Genomic DNA, 23712 nt, shown 5'->3' with positions numbered 1-23712 from the left:
TGGCGGTCGCATCCGGGAATTCCGAATTTGATATCACATGACCTGTGCAACAGATTGGCTCAGCAGGTTTACGTTTGCGTTTGTCTATGTCGACGGATCAGCTATCCCAAGCTGAAATCAATCTCCAACAAGGGATTGAAAGAGCCTCAGCATGCTTTGTAAAGTCGAAACTTCGACGCAAGTATTTCTCGGCGATGGTCACGTTATCTAAGCACATCTTTCTTCAAAAGATGCGCGAGACACTGGTGTGAATAGAATCGAGAAACGGAATTTTCTCCATCCCAGACTGCCCCAGCCAAGAGAGCATTCTGGCTGATCTTTCATGGTAGAAATAGAACTAACTACATTCTCTTCTCCAACTTGGTAACCCGACACAGCCACCATGCCCCAGTTCTTCATATGCTGACTATCATTGTCTTCACTCGAAATTTCGAAAATCCCAAGAACAAACTTCAAGTCTAGAGTACACAGTCCAGATCAATAGCTATGAGTGATTTAGGTCTGATGTTGGATTCTTACCCCCTGTTTAGCGAGGCCCTATCCGAGGCCAGACTTCCTTCTCTGGATCTTCCCTTGATGATCCACCTTTAAATTAAATTTAAAAGTTCGCCAACTTCAGTTTATAAGCGCCGGAAATCTTCTAGAATTTATTCTCTGGTACAGTATTAGATCTGAAGAAGTCAGAACTCTATTCTCGGAGTCCGGTACGAGGTACTCAGTCGCTCGGTTGGGATTTCAGGCTGGGATCTCGTTTCCCCTGTTCCCGCCTGGAGTACCCGCGAGATCTTACCTATCTCCGTTTTAATTTAAACTTCAAAGTGAACGAGTTTCATCTGGCACGCAAAATGAAGTATATCGTTCCACCTTACGAATTCAGAACCATAGCGCGGCATCCCTCTCCTCCCACAAAAGCTCAATCAAGCCCCATTCTTCAGTCACCCACACCAAACATGAAGCCCTCCAACCTCATCCTCTTTTATTGTCTTCGCTCGTCCTCAGCAACCCCAATCCTAGCCCTGCCACCACCCCAGAACCCTTTCACGGCATAAAAACGCCTCTCCCAATCGAGACCCCTATCGTACGTACAAACTTACCTTGACCTTCCTAGTCATTTGAAGAGAGACAATCCTCAAACCCTCATTGGAAACTGGCCTTTTCCCTCTGCCTCCAGCCCGCGCTAATCCATCACCTAGGTGTCCGACTGAAACTCCTTGTACAAAGCAAAATCCGGCGACGCCTGCTCGAAAGTCGCCTCCGCACACTCCATCTCCCTCTCCAAATCCTACGCCTGGAACAAGAACATCGGGCCAGATTGTAAACACCTACTTTTGGGGTATAGTGTTTGTGTTTGTGTCATCGGTGGTGCGAAGATGACGCCAGAGCCTTTTCAGCAGACAAGACGGACGCCGAGGGCGGTGATGAGGGATGATAGAGCGGTTGCTAGAGTGTCCGGAATAAGAATCCTTGATCTTTCACAACCTGATGCTTATTTCAGACCACTTGGTTCTCTGTAGGTTCTCGATGGCGAGGCCCGGTCGGCTGTTGCTTCAAAGGGACTTATCTCGTTGATCAAGTTCTAGAAATGGAACTCGACTGCAGGATATTCGTGCCAGGAATTGTATTCGGGATGTTGTGATTGTGTTAGCGTTTGAGAAAACGAAGGGAGGAATAGATTTCAAGGAGCCGCATCGGGTTCTGTTACCGGTCGTTAGGACCGTAAATGAATTAGACTGAATAGAATACAACAGAATCAACAATTGCATGTTGAGAAATACAAGAAATTGTAGAGCATAAAGCCATCGCTAACATCGAAGGGTATATCGTAATTCGTAAGAATCGGCCATATCGTATCCCAAATCTTACAAACCCCCCAAAACACAATCATGAAAAACCCGTCAAAAACATCATACAAACTTTTGAACACCATATGTCATCGTCTCACATAGGCATGACCCTCACCGAATTCTCACATACTGCTCGCTCTTCATAGAGACTCGGCTCAGCAACGGCATTCTCGTGCTCGAGATACGAGATCACATTTTCAAAATCCTTGATGTTCAGCTCATTCTTGTTGAGTACGGCCTGAGTTTTGGCGTTCATGGTCGCTTGAAGGATGCTGATCTTGTGTCCATCGACATCTGTATCCCATTAGCTTGCACTTCAGACTATCGGGGATGACGTACCCTGTCGAACATTGACATTGGCTCCTGCTTCAATAAGACTCCTGACAGAATCAGGCCGGGCACGAATAGCAGCATAGTAAAGAGCAGAAACTCCTTCGCGATTCCGCATATTGACGTTGATTCTGTTCGGGATCCTGTGACGAGCATCGCTCCAAAGCAATGCATCGAGGTATTTTGACATCGTCGCACCTGTTTCATCGTTATGTTCTCCAAGAAAGGGACGCTCGCTGACAAAGGCTGCTAGAGGGCAATCTCGATCTCGATTGTGCAGATTTAGATCAATATCCTTCAAGACGAATTCTTGGATTTTGGATATGAGTGAACCCCCCGGCTTCAGCCTAGCAAGTGCGTGAAGAACGTTATCTCCAGTGTCCGGATCGATATATGATGGCTCCATCGATGCATGTCTAAGAATATCATGTGCCTTTTGTTGTCTATCCTGCTTAGCAATGAAATTGACGTCAGTTGTCGGGGAGGGTTTGTCAGATTGAGCTCTCGACGATTTTTTCGTGGGATATTGACTCGAAACCTCCAATGGGTAGCCTGCATCTCTGATATGACTGCGTTGAATCATTAGTTGAAATGAACAGGATAATTGCGGGTTCGATAGATTCACTCACCGAAATGTCTGAGTTCTTATCTCTGTATCCTTGATGTTAGATGCGAGGGCATCTAGGACTGTCCTCCCCTCATTGTCTCGCCATCTGAAGGCACCCTTTGGTTGGAAAGAATTCAAAAGATCAATCAAGCCTGCGTGGAACATGGCGACAAGGTTATCGTCAAAACCTTCGGAGCCAATTTCTCTAATATGGGGCCGCAAGCAATGAAGGAAAAGCTGCCCGGCCGTATTTATTTGCCAAGGATTGACCCCCGCCTGAATCAAGGCAGCGAAGTGTTCAATCCCGGCGCCACCTGCAGCAGCATAATGAAGGGCAGAATTCCCAACCTTATCGAGAGCTGCAATATTGTATTTCGTGTCAAGCATTAGCTCGGCCTTGAAAACCGCAAGACCGAGATATTGTGCAGACCAACTCAAGTTGTGGACGCTGGAATAGAGGCATTGCGAACAAGTAGGAGTCTCTTTGAAGCGCTCCATGGCTTTTGAATCTGGGATGTAGAACGTAACTATTGGCTTCGGTTGATGGAGCCACTTGCAAGGAACCCGGTATAATCCTTTGAACTCGAGCAAAGATGATGGGTCAGGTCTGGTGTCATCCACGCTTGGGGCCAACGGAGAGTTTCTCCCACTCGCATACCCCGAGTCGCGCTTGAGCATGTTCATCAGGCCAGACTTAGCTTTTGGGCTGACCCAAGCGAACATGCGTTCACCGAGGCTGTATTTGTCTGTCGGGGAAGGAGTATTCCTGAAGCCATGGTTATTAGGAGTGCCGGTCTGAATTGTGCTGGCAACCGGATCCAAATCAGATGAGTCGGCTACCGTGCTCATATGGACATCGTCACCCCCAATAGCTGTAGACATGGATGTATCATGTCCTTCCGACAGACTATGAGGGCTGAACCCTGGTTGAGTTTCGAAGTCAGTTGAAGAATGCTGAGGCGTCGAGGCTAATTCTCCTAGACCATCTTCTCCCACTTTCCCGTTTGCCTCTGTTAACCGTAGCAGCCGAGGCACATTTTGACATTTGATTGTAGTAGATGAATCATTGTCCTGATAACCGTCAAGTGGATCTTGTTCCCAGGAATATGTGTATTGGTCTTGTTCGTGGTAGCCAGAGAGAGTGCTATTGTCGAACCACTCTTGGGTGTCGAATGAAGTGGAGTCTGTACTCGGATTTGGGGCTATTTGAGCGGATTGGGTCTCCTCAAGAAACGTGCTGGGGCCAACGCCGAAGCTTTCTTGACGTTGAACCACTGGTAGTTTTGCAGTCCAATGGGGAGGTGTGTCAGACGAGGCAACGAATTCCAGACCACTTGAAATATTGGCAAATGCGGATTCGTCCTGAGCCCTGAAACTGTCTGAATGTCCCACGTCACCTGGGACATTTGAAGTGTGTAAATACTCCAATATACTTGGGTCTACCGTGCCGCTAGTTATTGGTGTTTGCTGCGGACCTGAAGAGTAAAGATTGCTTGTCGAAGGACAGAGAGCGACGTTGTAGTCGTTGTTGTTTTGCTCTGGGAAGGATGCAAGGTGCATTGGCCGATGCCCTGAGCTGCTAGCACCGACTCCAAAGCCGGCTTGTCTTGAAAGCTCGTGTGCTTCCAAAAACCTTGCCCGTTGATTCTTGTCGGTAGGATAGCCCTCAGCTCTGAGCTTCTGATATACTATACTTTGCCTAGAACACGTTAGAAATTGGTTCCACGATAGATTGTGATCTCAATCTAAGACTGCCTTGCAGAGCTTTACTTTCCAAATAGCACGAGAATCGACATACCCTGGGGTGAAACGTGTTGACTCGTCTTGAATTGCTCTCCATATTTCTGGAATTGACATTCCAGTAAGATACAGAGAGATCATCTTGGGAAGGTAATTGTCCCAGTCATACTTGTGCTTGGAGTTCGACATTTTGGTTGTACGATCGAGTATTAAAGACGTGAGACGGCACCAGGCCGCCAGCACGAGTTGCGAGGAAGAACAATCGACGGTAAAGACTGAAAGCTCGTCGAGCGAGGACGCAACGGACGAGGAGGAATGGCAGGTGAATGATCGTTGGGCAATTGACACGCTTGCTGAGTGACGAGAGGACCAGTTTGGGCGTCGTCGCAGAACAGGCGAATGTCCTGCAAGTCCACGATGGCGAGGCTGAAGTTGTTGCTTTTGCTCTTCGGCTTCGGGAATACTGCACTAAGTAACGAGAGGCATTGCTGAGTTGTGTCCAGCAAGGGGACGGTGGTGTCAGTGGGAGACGGTCATTCTTGGAGTGAGGAGCGAAAATCGACAGAAAGAGTCGAATTTAATTGAAATGGAGGAGAGGGTTAAATTTAAGGATGTCAAGCGCGCACAATCTCTCACCGACTGTCTGGAAACTAGGCTCCAGGGGCGCAATCAGACAGGGGAAGAAATGGGGGGATGCATCATGCATGTATGCTGCAGCAGTGGGCTTGACCTCGTGGCCGCCCAATCCGGGCCTGCAGTCTCGATTCAGACAATGTCCTCGAAACCTCGGAGACGTCACCCGAGCCTGACAGGAGATTGTAGAAGTCGATGCAACATCCCGCCTTCAGAGCCTTCCGGCTCATACTGTACTGAATCATTGAATACCGGTCCCGTTTGATCTGCGATAGCAAACTTGAGTCGAACCTCTCCCCAGAGTACAAGGACACGCCGAATCGAACAGAAGGTGGGGGGGGGGGGCTCACCGAGGGTGTCACGGAAGGAGAATAATAGGGGGGGCGTTTTTTGTAATCTTTAAGGACCAGGGTGCTGTCTGCCTCGTCCGCCCCATCGTGCTGATTTGCCAGCAACTGCCAATTGCAAAGGACACCTTTCACCGTTGGAATACCGCCACACTGAGGCTTGAAATAGAAAAGACCAGGAAGCCGTTCAACTGGTGAAGAACTATCCCAATGCTGTCCCGCAAGACCCGTTCCGTTTGGGGTTCGTTCTCCAGGAAGAGCCTCAATCGGATCGTCTGCGACCCATTTTTTTATGGAGATGCTGATCCGTCAAGCTTCGTAATTGTGCAGGCTACCCCGGTCTGATGCATGCAAGAAATCGATTGGAATTTGGAAGGATATGTGCAATCTGCTGGGGTCGTTTCAGGGACTCGAGATGAACTGGGTACTGTCGTGAGTCGTGACACTACGACGTGAAATAATAATTCGAAATTCGAGAGCCAGGCTGGCGGGCTTCCAGGCCTGGAAAAGGCGACCTTGGGCGGCCTTCGTATTCCCAAGTCTGAGGAAATGAGGATGACGGGCATGAAGCCATGCTCCCTTTTGGGGCAACGCGGTGAAGCCCAGCTCGAGACGTGGGGAATCACGCGCAGGCCTGCTGCAACTGCAGCCCCCACATGTTCTGAGAGACCGGCCGATCAACCTTGCTGCAGCTGCTTCCCGGCGCGACTCGATTGAAACCAGAGCTGAGCTGGTGTCCCCTTTTCATATCCTGCCTTCGATATTGATCGACTTCGATGGCTGAAGTGGCTGAAGACGATGTTGGTGAATGTTCCATAATGCTTCCAAAGGTCAAAGCGTTCCGACCCATGTTCGCACTTGCACTTTGCACTTCGCGAAGATCATTGCAAGGCTTTTGCAGTGGAAGTCTGCTTGCACTTGCAAGATGTGAGGACATTGGAGCACTGTATAAATATGGGACAAGACTCTCTGTCAGTGGATCGTCATGGAGTTCCCTCATTCACTCAGTAAAGAGCATCATTTTTGACCACGTTCGATCACGTGAAACAATCATCCACGTGATACAGACCGTTGCTTGGTCCTTCTAGAAGCGCCTCTAGTAAAATGTCGACTCTGTCGACTCAAGTTGAATACGGCTCAAACTCAAGGTAAAGGGCAGCCAATGTACACATTCAGAAAAGAACCCCAATCCGCTAACACACAAGTTTCTGCAGCCGGAGAGATAGCTCCAAGAAGTCATCAAGCACGAAACATTCCTCCACATCTCGCTCCAAATCCTCCTCCACGAAGTCCTCGTCAAAGTCCAAAGCACCGTCAACCTCAAACACACACTCCACCAGTTCTTCCAACTCATCTCATACCCACGTTCCCTCCGAACCTCTCGTCTATTACCTCAATGACCCTACACATTCAAATCCCGGGTACAGCTCGGCATATACGACGGCACTCGCATACACAAGTGGGTACCCTCAAAATTCAGGTGCAAGAGTAGAGATGGAGCAGGAGATTGTGGTGGAGTCTCAAGCCCGTGTGCAAGAAAATATTGACAGGTACGAGAGGCAGACGGGTGGTTGAGGGCAGTAAATAGAAAGAAGCCTGGGATGTTGATTGCAAGTTCTGGACTTGTATTACGACTTGTAACTTTATTTGGTGTTAAACAAGAAAGGGATGATTGGTCGCGGAGCGGATGCGGAAAATAATGTACGAATACCTGCAAGAATCGTACCTCAAATTTTAGGATCCTTGCCCCAACACTAAGATGAAGTAAGATAGTAGCTAGTCAATGTCATTGACACGGAACGATCGAGGAAAGGCTATGGGATGTTTATTGAAAACGAAGGGAAAAGAGAGATTGGGAAAACACCGTCCTGCCGTCTTCCCCACGACCGCCACCGCCATTTAAGCGAGCAGCCCCTATCCCCAGCGGGCCAGCCCCTGAGCGTACCGCATGTTCCTCTATGGAACCACCCCTGTAGTTTTGCACACCCACAATTACACTGAACTCTTCAACAAATCGAAATACAACTCTTATCAATGGCACAAACTTTAGAAGTATCTTAGGGAGTTGTTTCAATGAACTTATTTCGAATTAATTCAAACGATCAGATGGAAAGTTCGCTAAGCGATTTGGCATGCGACGAACATCAGACAGCGTTTGTTTCATCTCCTCCTGAGCCGCAGCACACGCGCGATCCGTGACGTTGATTTGAATTCAAGATAAGATCGAGTGTTCCAACCTAAAAGTCCCGTCGTCCCATCTTTTTCCACCTGAACATCCTGCTTGTGTATCGATATGTATCTTCTATTGGTGGCGACATCCCTTTCTCTTCTCCGCCTCGTGCGGGCTGCACAACACCCCCTCTATTTCGACTTTCAAGAGGATGTCTGCAGTGTCACAGAACAGAGTTTCTTTCCCACTTTGAGAGTCCCACGGATCGAGGAAGAGCACAAGCACTCGGGAAGCTGCAGCCATCACGAGCCTGCGCAAGCTCAAGTACCTGAATCTCCCTACGCGCCCTGGACGCACAAAAAACAGTGTCTCGAGGACGATGAGAATTACCAAGAATACTGCGTCTACACCAACGCAAACTTCGCCAACAGTCGAGGAATATCATTCTTCACAACGCGATCGATAACAAAACAGGTGGAATCCCTGCCCGCCTTCGTGCGACAAGGAGTCCACGAGAAGACCAACAAATTCGACGACCCGCCATGGGAAGTCAGAAATGTTCCGGGTCGAGGCAATGGTCTATTCGCAACGCGGACCCTCCATCGAGGAGATGAGATTATTGCCGCTACTCCGGTAGGAGTATATCACCAGGATGCTTTCATTCCCGACCGTCCGATCGGGTATGAATACCTTCGGAAGACTTTTGACCAGCTGCCGAATACTACGCGAGAGATCATCCTTCGGACGGCGGCGAATAACCAGGGAGATCCTATTATGGAGAGAATCAACACGAATGCTTTCCTTGGAGAATTTGAGGGCGCTCCTCACTTCCTCTTTTATCCCGAGACTGCTGTAGGGAGCCTGTGTCATATCACGTGACAACCAGCTGACAATGTCTCCGTAGCTCATGAACCATGATTGCCGTCCAAAGTGAGTCTTCCACCTTAATTTTCAGCATTAATATAAACTAAGCTTTTAGTTCAATGCATTACCACGACCCCTCAACCCTAATCCACGCCACATATGCATCCCGAACCATTTCACCTGGAGAAGAGATAACCATCACTTGTACTTCCCCAACCCCTTCACAAAATCAAATCTAACCCCACCCAGACATCAACATCCTTCAAACCCACGCCGAGAGACAATTTCACCTAAAAAACGTCTGGGGTTTCGACTGCACCTGCTCACTCTGCTCCTCCAACCCGGGCGAAATCTCCACCTCCGATTCCCGCATCCGGGAAATCTTGCAAATGCAAACGCACCTCGGAGACTGGAACCCAAATTCCCTCGGAACGCCGCGAATGGCACGGCAGTTGTTAGCTCTTTACGAAGCGGAGGAGGTGCATGCAGCGATGGGGAAGGGTCACGTGTTTGCTGCGCTGGCGTATAATGCTGTTGGTGATACTTACAAAGCCAAAAAACACGCGAAGTCGGCGATTGAGGCGGGAGTGGTGAGTAGTGGGGAGGAGAATGTGGATCTGAGGGATATGACAACGTTAAAAGAGAATCCGGAGGGGCATTGGAGTTTTATGGCCAGAGTTCCGAAGTAGTAATTCATTAATGCATCAAAGCATCAAGTTTGATTATGAAACGGTTTGGATAGTCCCCAGAGACACGATAAGGACAGCGCAGCACCTACTAATCCGTCAATAAAGGAACATAATTCATCATTTGGAAAGATGTGCCTTACGAAGCTGCAACGAAGAAAGCATCTGCCGATTCACGGAAGTAAAAAGCGAGAGCACCGTCAAGAACTCACAAAAAACAAAGCAGTACCGTGTCTAACATCATTGCTGCAGGCGTATCAACAAAAATGAGCAACCACACTTGGATCATCAAAGCGACGACCCAGAATGCAGTCATTCCGTTAAAAATTCCGATCGTGCTGTCGGAGTAGTAGTGAATCCCCTTGTCCGACGTTCTCTGGAGATCTTCAGAGTCTGAGAAACATGACTGTTTTGAGCTTTAGCATGACGAGGAATATTTGGCCAAAAAGTGGTGGAGGTACGTACCCGCAAAAGCTTGCCATTAAACAGAGCAATTAAGCTTCCTATTAAGTCATCCAACTAGCTTCTCTCACCAATGCCCACCAACGAGATGATATCATCACACCTACCGGTAGGCGTATCAGATTAGGCTTCCATAGTATCTCGATGGTGGGTGGAGCAAGTCCTCACCTGTAGATAAAAGTATCTTCTCCTGGTACAGGAGGTTTCCGCTCCCACATGCAATCATACAAGCTTCGATAGTCGACTTTCGTCGACTTTTTGACGGAGCCCAGCTTTAATTCACGAAGCAGGAGATGTAAGCATTACCCCTCCTATACTTCTACGAAGGTATTGTTACCGAAATTCTTAAATTTCGTCTCCAATGCGTCAATTAGAAGTTTCTGTTGCATTCTAGTATGCCCAAGAGCTTCCTATCCTGTTTCGGGACCTTCAAGCACTTTCCAAGTTTTGAGGCAAAGGTCTAAACTCTCATTAATTGCATCGAATATATCCAGTTCATCCAAGTTCTTCTCTAATGCGACGATCTCAGCCTATTGAAGAAGGAGGATGCGGTTTTGTATGTATCCAAACCTTTGATACATGATAAGGCTAGCGTCGCTGTTCTCTGCTGCAGCCAGTCTCGAATAACCCCGCGGGTGGTCATCGGCCTTTTCTCTGACAATATAGTTGAAGCGGCCACCGTGGATCTTGATGGTGAAAGAGTGCTAGCTTTGGGATCCTTGGCCCCAGCATGACTACCAGACCTTCGACCACAACCATTGAGAAAATTGTCAGATTTTCTTGCAGTAGCAAATGATCGAGGGGACTCACTCATTTCCTGCCTTTTGGCTCGCCTGCAACACCCCTGGTGCCTGATTGTATATGACTCACTTGGAAATCTTCTATTAAATGGAAGGGAGATGGTGGTACGGTTAAGATGACAGAAGCGACAACGATGGGATATGTAGAACAAAAAGGTGTTGATTTTGTGATCACTTAGGACAACTGCATCAGGCTCGGTTTGATGGAGGACGTCATGCCACCTGATCATGCGAGCATTTGATCCCTCTCGCCTCTTGCACATTTCTTATGTCTAGGAGCCTGATTGATGAGACGTCCACAGAAGGCCAACGTGGATATGGGCAACTTCTACACATACAATCGGCTCGTGCGATCAGGTCAATGTCAGGAGGTTGGTCCCGAATGAAAGGCGAGTTCCAACGGCAAAATTGGGGCAAGTGCCTCGCCTTGGCGCGCCAAAAGAGAAAATGAAATATGTAGTAAGCTGTTGGTCCAGAGTTGAGATTTGGGTCTCAGTAGGCTATGAAACTCGGCAATCTCCTGATAGAGACCACAGCCAAGTGGAGGCTCGGGGAAAAAGCCATTGTTATCATGAACATTCTGTTCAATTGTGTTTTCTCAACTCTTTGCATTGCAACCGCCCACTAAGACCCGGGGGTAAGAATTTAGCATCATGGGCGTCAATCTGAAATTCAGCTGCCACCGTGTATTTGCTAGGTAATTAAGAACGATCTTGAACATGAATCATTGTCTAGGATGTAAGGTGCTGACAACCACAAGATGCTCCTTCCGTCATTAACAGCATTGATCCAAGAAGGCAAAAGGATCAAACGCGGGCAGGGAATTATTGACACTTAATGAGTACACTTACTGGGAGGCGCGGAATATCACTTCCGACTTGGAACAGTTGTAGTTGGGCAGGAAAATTGTAGTTGGTGTCCCAAGAGCGCATACGGGTGATGTTTGCCGGCTGTATTTTTTGTGGTATTTCAACAGCTGGAAATCAAGCCCCTTTCCTGACAAAACGTCCTAAGGCAGGACCAAGCTCTTGCTCCGCTTCCTTTAGCCTTTTCCGTTGCTTCTCGCCCTGGCTCTTCCTCAGCTCCTCAATCTTCAGCCTCCTCTCATCGATAATATTTCTCGACCCCTTCTTCCTCAGATATTTCCTCAAAGAGCTATTCTTCCCTCTCCCACGATTCTTGATATCTGCAATCGGATCAACAGGTTTCTGGTCAAGATCCTTCTCTGCCTTTCGTTGTTCGGCAGACAGTAAATCTAAGTTTCCGATATATTCTGGGTTCAAGGAGATCATTTCTGGCTGCAGCTTGTTGAGCAAGGACTTCACTTCGGCTTCTTGTCGTTGCTTGGTGTTCTCGTATGGGTTGACCTCGCTGGCGTCGAAGTTAGGCTCTCCAGCTCCCGGGACGATGATCGAGGAAAATCCCTCGTTGTGAGAGACACCTAACAGATCTTCAAATGGGCACCACCGTACTCGCTCTATCCGCTTGCCATCACCTCTCCATGCCATATATGGACTTTGGATCTTTTCTTGCTCAAGTGAATGTTTCGAGAACAGACCTCGCCATATTGACGTCTGTGTGCCCCAGCCAACGGCTGTTAAACCGCGGTCTGATATTGCAACTGATGAAGCTGGCTGTCTCGTAAAATAGCTGTTGACTTCCTTGAACATTCGGATGTCCCAAACTGACATCTTGAGGTCTTGACCTGTTGAGACCATATATCTCCCTTCTCGATCCACACCTAGAGCTCGGACTGGACCTCGGTGAGCAAGAAGTTTGGCGAGTGGCGTTGTAGAATTAGGTGACCAGAGAGTGACCGTGCCATTTTGGTGACCCATGTGAAGGACGGCGTTCTGTGGATTTTGTGTTAAGGAAGTAGGAGAACCGAGCTTGGTAGGAATCTCAATAACCATTTGGCCAGTAGAGACATCTTGATATTTCAAGTATCCAGCGTTGCCCTAACATGGAGTTAGTTGTCATTTCCAAGATAGACCATAATTACTTACTACTGTGGCCAGCAGGTAGTGATATGGGAGAAACTCCATATTTGTGACCTCGATGTGCTTCTTCAGGCAATGTATCTCCACACCTGCCCGATCGTAAATGTAGACATATTTCTTCTGCGCAACTGCGAACAACTGGTTATTATGTAGCCACCTCGCATCTCGTACCGTTTCGCCGAGTTGTATCTCGCATCCGAGCTTTCCTTCTCGCCAGTCCATCGTAGCAACATGGCCCTTTCGACCAGCAAGCAGTAATTCCCTCCCATTCCTCGTGTAATCACAGACATATGGTCCCAGGGCGTCTAGCTTCAGCTCGAATCTCTTCTTCGCCGTCTCAATCGGGACTTCTGCTACAATGTCCTCCTGCCGTACTTTGTATGTTCGCTCTAGCTCGTCTTCCGGCTCTAAGAACCCCTCGGTATTTTCGTGAAGAATTTCCGCATCTTTTGCCCGCAGCGTCGCAGTTTTGTACTTGTTCTCAAGGGCTTTTAGGTTTCCTCGAAGCTTCTTGTCTTTAATGCTCTTCACTGCAAGCCGTCAATGTCCGAGCTCGCTGGGAATATTAGATTCGTGTACTCACCTGGGATCTTCCGGCCTCTACCATACGCTTTTTCTGCCTCTTTCCGCTTTCGAAGTTGAGTTGCGTCAGATGATGTGGTCGTCAAATCCATTCCAGCTCTCTTGATTGGAACTGCTCCATTGAAATGCTCCTTGAAGCTAGCAACATCATCTGGTGCATCGACCTCCATATTTGCTTCTAAGTCAAACCGCCGTCGACATGTTTCGCAGAAATATTGGGGTGCTGGTCAAACGTTTTAAGTTCGGTAGGACGCATACGGCGTGTCTTCGAAATTTTGAATGCCAAGACTTCCCGATAGGCGATGCCAGGACGTCCTTATCGCGATAAGCGCACAGAAAAAAAGTTTCATAGGTATCCCCCACATTTTCCTCCGACTTACGACTTATCACGATACAAGAATATTTGACAATAGTCCAATCGTGGCTTCGATACCCTTCAGATTCAAGGCCGGAGGCGACGGCAGCATGCCTTCTTCACTCTCATCTCACTCTCACAGGAGTACCACGAAAGTCTCGCACAAACCATTCAAGTCTCGGAAGACGACCAAGGGTGCATTGAAGGAAATCTCGAAAGGTACACATTACTTCTGCTTGATGAAAGCTTTATTTTAACAGTATGTAGGCAAAGTATCTGATTTAAGCCATCGAAGGACGCCTCATCAGCATCTTATGTCTAAATTCGAGCGCCGAAACCAAGCGCGACAGAAGCAACAGACTAAGCACAAGGAACATCTAAGGGAGACCAATGTTTTTGCAGGACGTGATGGAGCACCGAGAATAGTTGCAGTTGTGCCGCTATGCGAAGGAGGGGATGCTGCTGCGGCAGTGCGACTTCTAAGTGGTAGTCTGGACATCGACATGGAGATCCCAGAAGCAGGCTTGGTCCGGACAGATATCGATAGATTCAAGCAAAAGATCCAATATGTGGTTCTCAAACGGGATTTGATCGCATGTTTAGATGCTGGGCGGGTGGCGGATTTTGTCATATTCGTACTATCCCCGGATCAAGAGGTGGATGCGTTGGGAGAACTGATCATACGAAGTGTTGAAAGTCAAGGCCTGTCAACCCTTTTGACTGTTGTCCAAGGACTAGATAAAGTTGAGCCTCCGAAGAGAAGGACACAGGTGCTTTCATCTCTCAAGTCATGGATCACCCATTTCCATCCGGATCAGGAGAAAGTACATAATTTGGATTCCCGACAAGAATGCGCCAATCTAATGAGATCATTATGTACCGCAACGCCCAAAGGGGTTCGATGGAGAGAGGAGAGAAGTTGGATGCTAGTCGATGAAGTCCAGTGGCCTGAAAATGAGCAAGGCAATGTTGTGTTCACAGGAGTTGTCAGAGGGAAAGGGTTAAAGGCGGACAGGTTGGTCCAAGTCGGAGACTGGGGAGATTTTCAAATCGAAAAAATCACTGCTGCTCCATTAGCTTCCAAGAAGAGAAAAGTGGAAGAGATGGCTGTCGATGAAAGTGGTGACGAGAAGGTCCTTGATTCTCCCACTGCAGAGCAAGATGATCTTGCAGAACTGGCTCCGGAAGAGATTATGATGGAGGATGATCTAGATATGGATGGAGCAATGTCAGTCGCTACAGTCGACAAGCGAGGAGTACTTCTGGACGATCATCATTACTTTTCAGACGACCAGACGCATATGCCAGCCACCCCAAAACGATTGCCCAAAGGAACATCGGCGTATCAAGCAGCATGGTTCTTGGGAGACAATTTCTCTGATTCAGGGTCGGATTTAGAAGATTATGACGAGCAAGGCGATGTGTCAATGGATGCACCGGCTCTTCCTCAGGATGGAATCGAAGGGTTTGCGCCACGAGAGCCGACTGAAGCAGCACCCACTGAATATCCACAATCCGAGATGTTTCTCGATCCAAAACCAGATGATGAAGCGGAAGCAGAACAGTTGGCTGCTTTCAGAGCACGAAAAGGAGATGAAGCCGAGGAGGATCGTGAATTTCCAGATGAGATTGAGCTTCATCCGCAAGTACTGGCACGAGAACGATTAGCTCGATTTCGAGGACTCAAGAGCCTTCGGACGAGCCACTGGGAAGAAGCCGAAGACAGAGCTCACGAACCAGAAGACTGGCGGCGAATGCTTCAAGTGCCCGACTACAAATCAGCGAGGAGTCAGGTCACTCGCGAGGCATTAGTTGGTGGTGTGCCTGCTGGAACTCGGGTTCACGTCCATCTTCGAAATGTCCCTACCTCATTCCGATCCTTATACAATTTTTCACGGCCCCTCAACCTCTTCTCCTTACTGCGCCACGAGCACAAGCGTGCAGTCCTCAATTTCAACATCACCCTCGCCTCCGACTACCCTTCTCCAGTCAAATCGAAAGAGGAAATCATCATGCAATGCGGTCCTCGCCGCTTTGTTATCAATCCGTTGTTCTCTGATGGAGCAAACACGCAGAACGATGTCCACAAGTTCGATCGATTCCTCTACCCTGGCCGATCAGCCATTGCGACCTTTGTGGCTCCTCTAACATGGGGCTCTGTGCCTACCCTCTTCTTCAAGCGTAATGTTCCAGACGATGGCATAAGCGGAGAAGAGTCTGCCAAGCTACCCCTGACTCTCATGGGAACAGGAACCTCACTTGCACCATCCTCCTCCCGTGTGATTGCCAAGCGAATCATTCTCACTGGACATCCATATAAGATTCACAAGAAGCTTGTTACCATTCGATACATGTTCTTCAACCGCGAGGATGTGGAGTGGTTCAAGGCCTTGCAGCTGTGGACCAAGAGAGGGAGAAGTGGCTTCATTAAGGAGAGTCTGGGTACACATGGATACTTCAAAGCGACTTTCGATGGGAAGATCAATCCGCAGGACTCTGTGGGTGTGAGTTTGTACAAGAGAATGTGGCCGAGGAATGCAAGGACTTGGAATTCTGCTGTAGAAATGGGAAGCGAGGCGAAAGATGTAGCCATGGAGGTGGATGAAGAGACTGGGGGTATTGCTCTTTAGGAGGGTTTTGATGATGATTTACGACCAAAATACAATGCGGGGACAGAAGACGAAATATGCCCTCTTTTCAATCGGATATTCAAAGCTTCCTGTGTCTCCGAATCCTTGTTAAGTCTGAAGGTGGATAGAAAAAAGATACACAATCTCAGGACGGCGTTGGCGGTTTCGTCGCGGGAGTACTTGTTGAAGTTGCGTTGACACGGAAGAGTCTACAGCGCAGCTGGTCATTTGTATGGACCCACCCACGTTGTAGAACTGGTTCCGAAAAGCTGAACTCGCGAATTGTAAAATCGATTTCCAGTCAAAAATCAGGCAGAAATAACCCAGTCGGTCCTTATTCGCACCCTTGTAAATAACCCGGTGGAGTCGCGGAGCACATAGGTTAATAACCCGGTGCGCTGCTTGCCGCCAGTCGGCGGCCTGTGTGGTTCCATCGAGCAGTTTGGCCGATGGGGGCAAGAGGAGCTAGCCCCATGCATGTTCTCATCCACCGGGTTCGTTGCAAATCGCACAAGACTTGCCCTTAAATCCAGGCACCCCGACATCTGTTCAACGCTATATCGGCCCCTGAAACAAAATGGTGTTGTGACATTTTGAGCCTGGATTTCCAAATGTGCCCCTGAGGCACAGTCGAATGACGTCTGTCTGAACCCCTGTTCCTTCCCGCAGAAAATAAATTGCTTGCTTCGAGACTTCTCACCGCGACACGTCCGCAACAACCACCTCTAGTCACCTTACGACTCCATAGTGCCTTCACCACCATGACAGAGCTTCGCCCTCCTCCAACCCCTTTAGCATTGTTAATCGGCACCGCGATAATCGCCGGTGTCAGCGGCTACATGATCGGAATCGCGTCTTCTCTCGGGCTTCTCCCAAACCCGTTCGCAGCCAAAGAACCAAGGCGGCGAGGCGTTGACAACTACGACGATGAAGAAGAGAGCGAGGCAGAGGATATCGACTCGTCGATTCTGGATCACGCGCCGAACTGGGCGAATGGGGTAGAGGCGGATAAGAGGGATGGGTTGAGGGCTACCGCTGCGAAGAAGGCGGAGGGGAAGAAGGAAGAGGTTGCGAAGACAGCTTGGGAGGGTAGCAATGAGGAGTGCAAGCTCGTGCTGGTTGTGCGGACTGATTTGGGGATGACTAAGGGTTCGTTTTCCTTCCCCCTCCACTATCCTCTAATCCTGACTGACTTTCATAGGCAAAATCGCAGCACAATGCGGCCACGCGACGTTAGCATGCTACAAGAACCTCCTCCGCGCCAAGTCGCCAATTTTGAAAAGGTGGGAGAGAACGGGTCAAGCGAAGGTTGCGCTGCAGGTTAAGAGTGAAGAGGATCTGGAGACATTGCAAGCTACGGCGATTAGTCTGGGGCTTGTGGCGGAGGTTATTGCGGATGCGGGGAGGACCCAGATTGCGAGTGGGAGCCATACGGTGCTGGGTATTGGACCCGCGCCCAAGAGTGTGATTGATAAGGTTACGGGGCATTTGAAACTGTTATAGGTATAGAGGGAAGACCGTGGGAGGAGCATTGCTGGCGTTTCAAGGGCTGATGAGCATATACACTGGCGTTTGGTGGACCAAATGGGAAATACAATGGAACATACGGCATCTTGCAATTGACAGCCTGGGGGGGATGGTCTTCGAATCGGGTCTCCTGCGTTCTCAACTTTTGATTTCGGAGTGCTCGGTATCCATCCTACTGTCTTTCCACCGAAGTGGGACACATCACAGCAAACTCTTTCGATGTGCGTCCTTATAGATGTAGAGACGGCTTAGAGGCAGTTCTGGGTGGCTCACCTAGAAGGGCAGCATCGTGTCGTACAGCATGTCAGATCAATTGACCTCATTGCGTAAGACGAATCTATTCATTTGAGACAGCCCAAAGTCAAGTGATGTATAAAGCTATTGCGAATTCCACCCTTTTGTAACGACTACAAGAAGGTTGTATAGCTCTCTCAAGACTGGCTATCCTGCAGCGATATTCTAGTACACCCTCGTTGACATCCACAAGCCAGCCGCTCCCAGAAACTACCTTTACTGACCTCTAACAGCAACAACTTATTCAACGACCCACAAGAGATGGCTTCTCTACAGAATGAAGCAACTGGCAAGCAACCTTACATCGTCAACCGAGACTTCAACGTCTCTGTCCGGTATCTTCTCCCCTCTCTATCCCCCCTTCTCGCAATGGACGAAAAAGGCCGCACTTTATTTTCAATATCCCGAGTCAAAGTCGGACAGTTTGACTAGACTCGGAGAGGGACGGATATTCCACGCCGGGAATTCCGAGATAGCCGAAGAGGGAGACCTTTGGTTCCAGGAGGAACCTGGGCAACGGCGTAAGAGGGAGATATGTTCTGCCACAGACAGACTGAGCGAAAGCCAAGTTTCTGGGTCCGCAAGGATTTCTTTTGCTATTTTCTACATCGCTCTTATGGAGCCGTTTTCGTTTTATGCAAGTTTCTCCAGAGTGGTGAGAGAGAAAAAATTGCATCCAAAACGTCTTGAGCTCTCGCTTAGGGGGAAGCTTACCTCTCTGGCCATGCCTCGGCCCTCGACGGCTGAATCTTCAGCTCCTGATCATACATGACGGATTGTTTCAGAGACGATCGGAGCTTGTTAATTTAAGTCTTGCATTTGTTTTCTCGATTTCTGTTACACACCAACTATCCTACTCTCACGCAACATCACAAGGCCGTGTCAGCCAACCTGCCACACGATCACCACAAATTCCCTTCAGTGCATAACAACAGCAACATGATCATCCATATACTTCCCAATGTCCCCCAAGAAGCACGCCGCAAGAATGCTCACACTCCCAAACGCAATACTCGTAAAATAAACATACTTATAACTCGCCGCATAGGCCTCCTGTCCTACAAGCACAATCAAATCATACGCCGTCTGATTGCCCTTAATGCCGGGAATCTCATTCAGCAATGGGAGCAAACTAGCAGCCGTGAACTCAATTGCCATGCCAATGTACGTCTTGTTTAAAATGCCAAGCTCGTAGATCATAGCGCCGCCGATCATTTTGGTCGCATTTGGGACGAACTTGTTGACGAAGACGTTGTAGTAGACGCAGTAGCCGACCGAACCGCCGATAACGCGGATGGCGAGGGTTAAGGCGGTTACGGTCGCAATCAGGTCGTCGGGGCAGATGATTGTAGTGATGATTGAGGCTGGCACCACGATGCCGCCGATCCCCAGGCCGGCGAGGACGAGGATGCCCCAGAGGGTATGCAGGTTGAAGCGGTTGGCGCAGGCGAGAGCACCGCAACCTAGAGAGCCAGCTGTTAGCGTGAAGGATCGCTATGAAGGGCAATGGAAGAGCGCACCAGCTGTCATCAAGACGGAAGAAGCGATCATCAACTCCTTGTTTCGACCTCGGAATACGGACAAGGACCAGAGAACGATCACGGCACCGGCAAGAATCGAAAATCCGACTGGGATACCACGGATTCCGACGCCGACTGGGTCATGGCCGTAGACATTAAAGGCTTGGGTCGGCCAGAACATGATGATGGAGAAGAAATTGGCACCGGAGATGAAGGTGATGACTAGAGTGAGGGCGAGAATGCGAGGTGCTTGCTTTAGACGAGCGGGGAACATCGGGTACTTGGCGCCGTATACTTCCCAGAAGCAGAAGGCGATGATGAGAACTGTTCCAAGCAGGAGAGGGACGAGGACATGGGCTGACTTCCATGAATACTAGAAAGAATTAGTGATTGACAGGAAAGCTGATTAGGGGAGATGTACTTGATAGCCGCCCCACTGCATGCCAGCCATGAAGAGGACCATTCCAGAAATGCTCAAGAAGCCTCCGATGAAGTCGATCTGAGAGATGATTTCGCGTCGACTAAGACCAACAGAATTGACTCGAGGAGGTGGGAAGTAGAAGATGAGGGTCAGGAAGAAGCCGATGGATACCCAGACGCCACAGAGCAGCCCGCACCAACGCCAACCGGCATGGGACGCAATAAGTTGACCCCATAACACTGAGGGGCAGAATGGGATGATAGTGAAGATCAAGACTGCAACATATTTGCCTCTCTTGGCCGTAGGTGCAAGTTCAGATGTTGCAGCCAGAGCCGTCAATTCCGCAATCCCGGCGCCAACACCAGCAATTGTCATGCCCCCTATTAACTAATCAGTCAAGTACTTGCAGCGGCTCGCGGATATGCAGACCGATGAAGATGTTCATTGTATGAGCCGTTGAGCAAACAATCATTCCTAGCATGACCAAGAAAGAGCCGACCAATGCTACGTATCTGCGGCCCAGAAGATCTGAGAGAGACCCTACAAATGGACAGATACCAGCAAGGGCGAGAAGGTTTGCTAGCACAAACCAAATCCAACTGCGCAGCGGGAGTCAGTACGGAGGTACCTCCGAGCAGGTTGGAGGGAATGAACACACCGATCAACACCACCAAGGTCAGCGTAGATGTAAGGCGGAATGCCACCAAAGATGTACACAGGAATTTGAGAACCAGTCCAGAGAAAGGCCATGGCGATCAAGGACATCAGCCTCCTGAATGACATCTGTCGGAACGTTAGAAACGGTCACGAGATGGAGTTTTGAAGACATTCTGGTGGTTCATGGTCATGGTCCTCCCCATCTCCGTAGGTTCTGAGGCCATCTTTCTCAAAGTAGTTCTCATGCCCTGGTACTTTGTCGTGCGTGGCAATATGCTCGATGTGCTGTGGTGTGAGGGCGGGTGATGTTTTCTCGCCCACCGCTGCCTCTGGCGGGGTTGAAACGGCACTCATGGCTGGTCAATTGCAGCAAGAAATGGAGTAGAATGAGTTATCTTGAAAAGAGAATGAGGATTGCAGGGTTTGAACTGTCAAGAGGAGAGACGCGTCCGTCAATATAACTTTATGGCTCGCGGAAAGAATCAGATAACTTCAACCACTCACTTTTGGCAAAACACCGCGGCAGGCGTTAACACAGACCGAGCTGTAATTGACCATGGACCTGGTATCCCGAGGACAGGGACCAGGTCGACTACTGTCCACACCCCTCAGAGCTGTGCACTATCTTGAATGTAGATCTTGGTCCGTTCGACCTTGCCCGCGCAGCTGCCGTGATTGGAGGATGGAATCGGGTTGGCCGAACGTGGCGAGGAGGAGAGTTCGGGAAAGGAGGGTTGCAGCGGCTCCCCATGCTTCTCCCGCAGTGTGGCCAGCCACTCAGGTCCACAGCCGAACAGCTCGGAATTGCCTTGCGGCGGCCTACCGCCATGGGGAAGGATCTCCCGCAGAGCGAGATGCCCAATTGGAGGTTAAGAGATGCAAGGTCATCCATCCTCTCCGAGAAGGTTCCAAACTCCAAACCCGTGAGCAGTTGCCGCCACGCCATAAAACACTTCTCGTCTGATGAGTTGGGGATTTTGGAGGGGTTGAGTCGTGGGGTCGTCGAGTCGTGGAGTTGATATGTCGTGGCTCCCGCCTGGCGCCACACGGCCTGAATGAGCCCAGCGCTAAGATTTGACATACATTTGCCATGCCGGCCTTTCCCCGCATTTTCTCCCCGCTACCACGCTCTCCTCTCTTCTCCTTTCTCCTTTCTCCTTTGTCCTTTCTTTGGGGCCCCTATCAGCACTCGAACTGTCAGCGCACACCGATCTTCCCGTGGCGTCGTGGGTGCAAGCATTTGCCAAGTACGTACCCATATGGGGACAATAGGACCGAGTGTGGCCTAGTGAACCTTCTTCCCACTTCATCCTCACCACCGCCAGTCATCTTATCGCTGTGCTGAATTATGCGAGCGCATGTGAGACCTGGACGCTGAGAGCTCAAGTGACCTCGGTCCATTACGAATTCGAAAGAGAATGGGGGAGAGATGTCTAAGCTGACTCTCGTAAATACGGTCAGTAGTTCTCCTGGATGTGAGGTGGGGCCTTTGTTGAAGTTGTGGTTGAGAATTTGTCACATCGGACACATGGATGTCGTACGGCATCCTTTATCAATTGTTTTAGGGACCGTTTCCTCGACTTCATAACCCAGCCAGTGTTAAAATTAATTTGCAGCGATCCATAGCGGCCAAAAACCGTTGTTCCTATATTGTCACGTGATTTACAATTATGTGCCTTTTCCGCCTCCCAAAAGATGGCACTGCGCCACATCTGACTGCTACAGTGACGCAACAAATGTGCCCGCTTTTCTTTTCTAGCTACAATAAGCTATGTGGTAGTATGCGAGTGTTTTGCAGCCTCTCAGAACCTTAAAACCACGCCTCACTACATAAGTTTCTCACCAATGAAATCATGGAATTTCACGGCTGAAGATGTTTTGCATCAAGTATATCCTTGCTGTCGCTCGACATGAACGGAGAGGGACAATTGTTGAGTCCACTCGCACAGGCATGTAACAGCCAACAATTTAGAAACGAGGATATCATCGCAGGAACCCTTGACAGCTTAACGATCATACCGTTGCTGGGCAACAGTGAAACACCGCTCAAGCACGAGAACTTTCGATGTCCTTCGAGGCTGGAATTTAACGCTCCAACAGTTGAAGTCTCATCACCGACCCCATGGACCTACTTCCGGTCCCCAAAGGCAAGTCTTGTCAAGCTTAAAACAGAAACGATGTCTGGTGCCAACGGCGCCTCTGATTGGGTCTCGACGAACGACGCTCTAACCGCCTTCATCTGGCAAAGAGTAGCTATTGCGCGTGCGTGCCGATTCGGTCCAGAAACCTCAATGTTCTGCGATCGCTTTGTGAACATTCGCAGACGGCTGCAACCTCCTGTGCCAGCAGGCTATATGGGCCATATGCTACTCCTAGACCAAATTGAACTAAGCTTTGGTCAGCTGGCTAAGGCATCCTTATCTGATCTTGCTGTTCAGCTTCGACGATCATTGAATTCGATTGATGATTACCATATCCGGAGTGCTGCCACAGTTATCAAGAACGAGAAAGACAAGTCTGCCTTTCAGTATGGAGCAAACGCAGTCACAGGTCGGGATTTCACGATCTCTTCCAGGGCGGGGCTGAACCTGGCGTCTGTCTCAATTGGACCTGCTCTTGGGAGAGCGAAGTTCATAAGACGTGCAGCTCAGGCCGATTATGAGGGACTTGCGTATCTCATGCCTACCACAAGCGATGGTGATATTGATATGACTATCAGCTTGAGTGGAGAGTATTGTGATATCACAGATCAAGATCTAATCTGGAATTTTTTTGCGGAAAGGCTTGGGTGAGGAGAAAGACGCTACAAGTCAAGTCAGTTCGTGCTCGCCAAGGTGGCGATTACGTCTCCCAAATGGCCCAATCCATGCCAATGCAAGCTCGCGGATGGACACACGAAATTTAGCACAAGTGCCGCGCCACGAAAAACGCACAGGCTCGCGGCATCTGATCCGACTCTTCTTAGGCGGCATGGTTCCGTAAGCTTTTTCTCCGCGATTGACCAGTCAATCTCAGTGTCCTTGAACGTTTTTTTGGAGGTCTTGCTCTGTATTATTGATACTGCTTGTCGATGATAGTCACTTTCTACTCAATAGAATAGTGAATACAGCAGGGTAGCTTCTCGTCGTATATCCTTTCTCGATCTCAATCCTCTAGCTGCAGCAGGCGAAGCGTCTCCGGTGGGGGGAATACCATTGCTGATTGGGCGAGGACATGGTTGCCCCGATGAGGGTCTCGGTCGGT

At 49.3% G+C, this 23712-nt stretch overlaps 10 protein-coding genes across 10 annotated transcripts; 6 read left to right on the top strand and 4 right to left on the bottom strand.

Moving 5' to 3' along the window:
- Window positions 1–1850: 1850 nt before the first annotated feature.
- Window positions 1851–4921, bottom strand: K444DRAFT_408799 (uncharacterized protein). The gene is made up of 4 exons (XM_024872596.1): window positions 4580–4921; window positions 2804–4480; window positions 2184–2743; window positions 1851–2138 (listed from the first exon to the last, which is right to left on the bottom strand). Exons 1-4 carry the CDS (start codon window positions 4708–4710, stop codon window positions 1939–1941), a joined length of 2568 nt encoding a protein of 855 aa, XP_024736637.1. The 5' UTR covers window positions 4711–4921; the 3' UTR covers window positions 1851–1938.
- Window positions 4922–6521: 1600 nt separating this feature from the next.
- K444DRAFT_663756 (uncharacterized protein) lies at window positions 6522–7230 on the top strand. Its single transcript, XM_024886874.1, has 2 exons — window positions 6522–6649; window positions 6716–7230. Exons 1-2 carry the CDS (start codon window positions 6606–6608, stop codon window positions 7074–7076), a joined length of 405 nt encoding a protein of 134 aa, XP_024736636.1. The 5' UTR covers window positions 6522–6605; the 3' UTR covers window positions 7077–7230.
- A 544-nt stretch (window positions 7231–7774) lies between these two features.
- On the top strand, window positions 7775–9329 carry K444DRAFT_562118 (SET domain-containing protein). The gene is made up of 4 exons (XM_024876975.1): window positions 7775–8523; window positions 8576–8601; window positions 8651–8739; window positions 8785–9329. Exons 1-4 carry the CDS (start codon window positions 7795–7797, stop codon window positions 9222–9224), a joined length of 1284 nt encoding a protein of 427 aa, XP_024736635.1. The 5' UTR covers window positions 7775–7794; the 3' UTR covers window positions 9225–9329.
- A 2137-nt stretch (window positions 9330–11466) lies between these two features.
- On the bottom strand, window positions 11467–13157 carry K444DRAFT_529583 (BING4CT-domain-containing protein; the record flags this gene model as incomplete). Its single annotated transcript, XM_024874822.1, has 3 exons — window positions 11467–12441; window positions 12490–13013; window positions 13067–13157. 3 exons carry the CDS (start codon window positions 13155–13157, stop codon window positions 11467–11469), a joined length of 1590 nt encoding a protein of 529 aa, XP_024736634.1.
- A 296-nt stretch (window positions 13158–13453) lies between these two features.
- On the top strand, window positions 13454–16421 carry K444DRAFT_562112 (putative ribosome biogenesis protein tsr1 like protein). Its single transcript, XM_024876974.1, has 2 exons — window positions 13454–13639; window positions 13688–16421. Exons 1-2 carry the CDS (start codon window positions 13531–13533, stop codon window positions 16048–16050), a joined length of 2472 nt encoding a protein of 823 aa, XP_024736633.1. The 5' UTR covers window positions 13454–13530; the 3' UTR covers window positions 16051–16421.
- Window positions 16422–16811: 390 nt separating this feature from the next.
- On the top strand, window positions 16812–17553 carry K444DRAFT_529605 (PTH2-domain-containing protein; the record flags this gene model as incomplete). The annotated part of the gene is made up of 2 exons (XM_024874826.1): window positions 16812–17199; window positions 17252–17553. The coding sequence occupies 2 exons, from the start codon at window positions 16812–16814 to the stop codon at window positions 17551–17553; spliced, it is 690 nt and encodes a 229-aa protein (XP_024736632.1).
- Window positions 17554–17708: 155 nt separating this feature from the next.
- K444DRAFT_408682 (uncharacterized protein) lies at window positions 17709–18904 on the top strand. The gene is made up of 2 exons (XM_024872593.1): window positions 17709–17903; window positions 18105–18904. The coding sequence occupies exons 1-2, from the start codon at window positions 17879–17881 to the stop codon at window positions 18641–18643; spliced, it is 564 nt and encodes a 187-aa protein (XP_024736631.1). The 5' UTR covers window positions 17709–17878; the 3' UTR covers window positions 18644–18904.
- On the bottom strand, window positions 18672–20960 carry K444DRAFT_613273 (MFS multidrug transporter-like protein). Its single transcript, XM_024880316.1, has 6 exons — window positions 20644–20960; window positions 20471–20595; window positions 20242–20411; window positions 19813–20192; window positions 19392–19764; window positions 18672–19334 (listed from the first exon to the last, which is right to left on the bottom strand). Exons 1-6 carry the CDS (start codon window positions 20821–20823, stop codon window positions 18790–18792), a joined length of 1773 nt encoding a protein of 590 aa, XP_024736630.1. The 5' UTR covers window positions 20824–20960; the 3' UTR covers window positions 18672–18789.
- A 20-nt stretch (window positions 20961–20980) lies between these two features.
- Window positions 20981–21776, bottom strand: K444DRAFT_408711 (uncharacterized protein). The gene is made up of 2 exons (XM_024872595.1): window positions 21725–21776; window positions 20981–21648 (listed from the first exon to the last, which is right to left on the bottom strand). The coding sequence occupies exon 2, from the start codon at window positions 21548–21550 to the stop codon at window positions 21062–21064; it is 489 nt and encodes a 162-aa protein (XP_024736629.1). The 5' UTR covers window positions 21551–21648; window positions 21725–21776; the 3' UTR covers window positions 20981–21061.
- A 597-nt stretch (window positions 21777–22373) lies between these two features.
- K444DRAFT_529742 (uncharacterized protein) lies at window positions 22374–23261 on the top strand (the record flags this gene model as incomplete). Its single annotated transcript, XM_024874837.1, has 1 exon — window positions 22374–23261. A coding segment is annotated over one exon (888 nt), but the record flags the coding sequence as incomplete, so codon positions are not given.
- Between the last annotated feature and the right edge of the window lie 451 nt (window positions 23262–23712).

Source organism: Hyaloscypha bicolor, assembly GCF_002865645.1.
Source record: "Hyaloscypha bicolor E unplaced genomic scaffold K444scaffold_83, whole genome shotgun sequence".
NCBI classification, from domain to species: domain Eukaryota; kingdom Fungi; phylum Ascomycota; class Leotiomycetes; order Helotiales; family Hyaloscyphaceae; genus Hyaloscypha; species Hyaloscypha bicolor.
The sequence above is the reverse complement of the archived record's forward strand: the minus strand, read 5'-3'. Positions and strand labels throughout refer to the sequence as shown.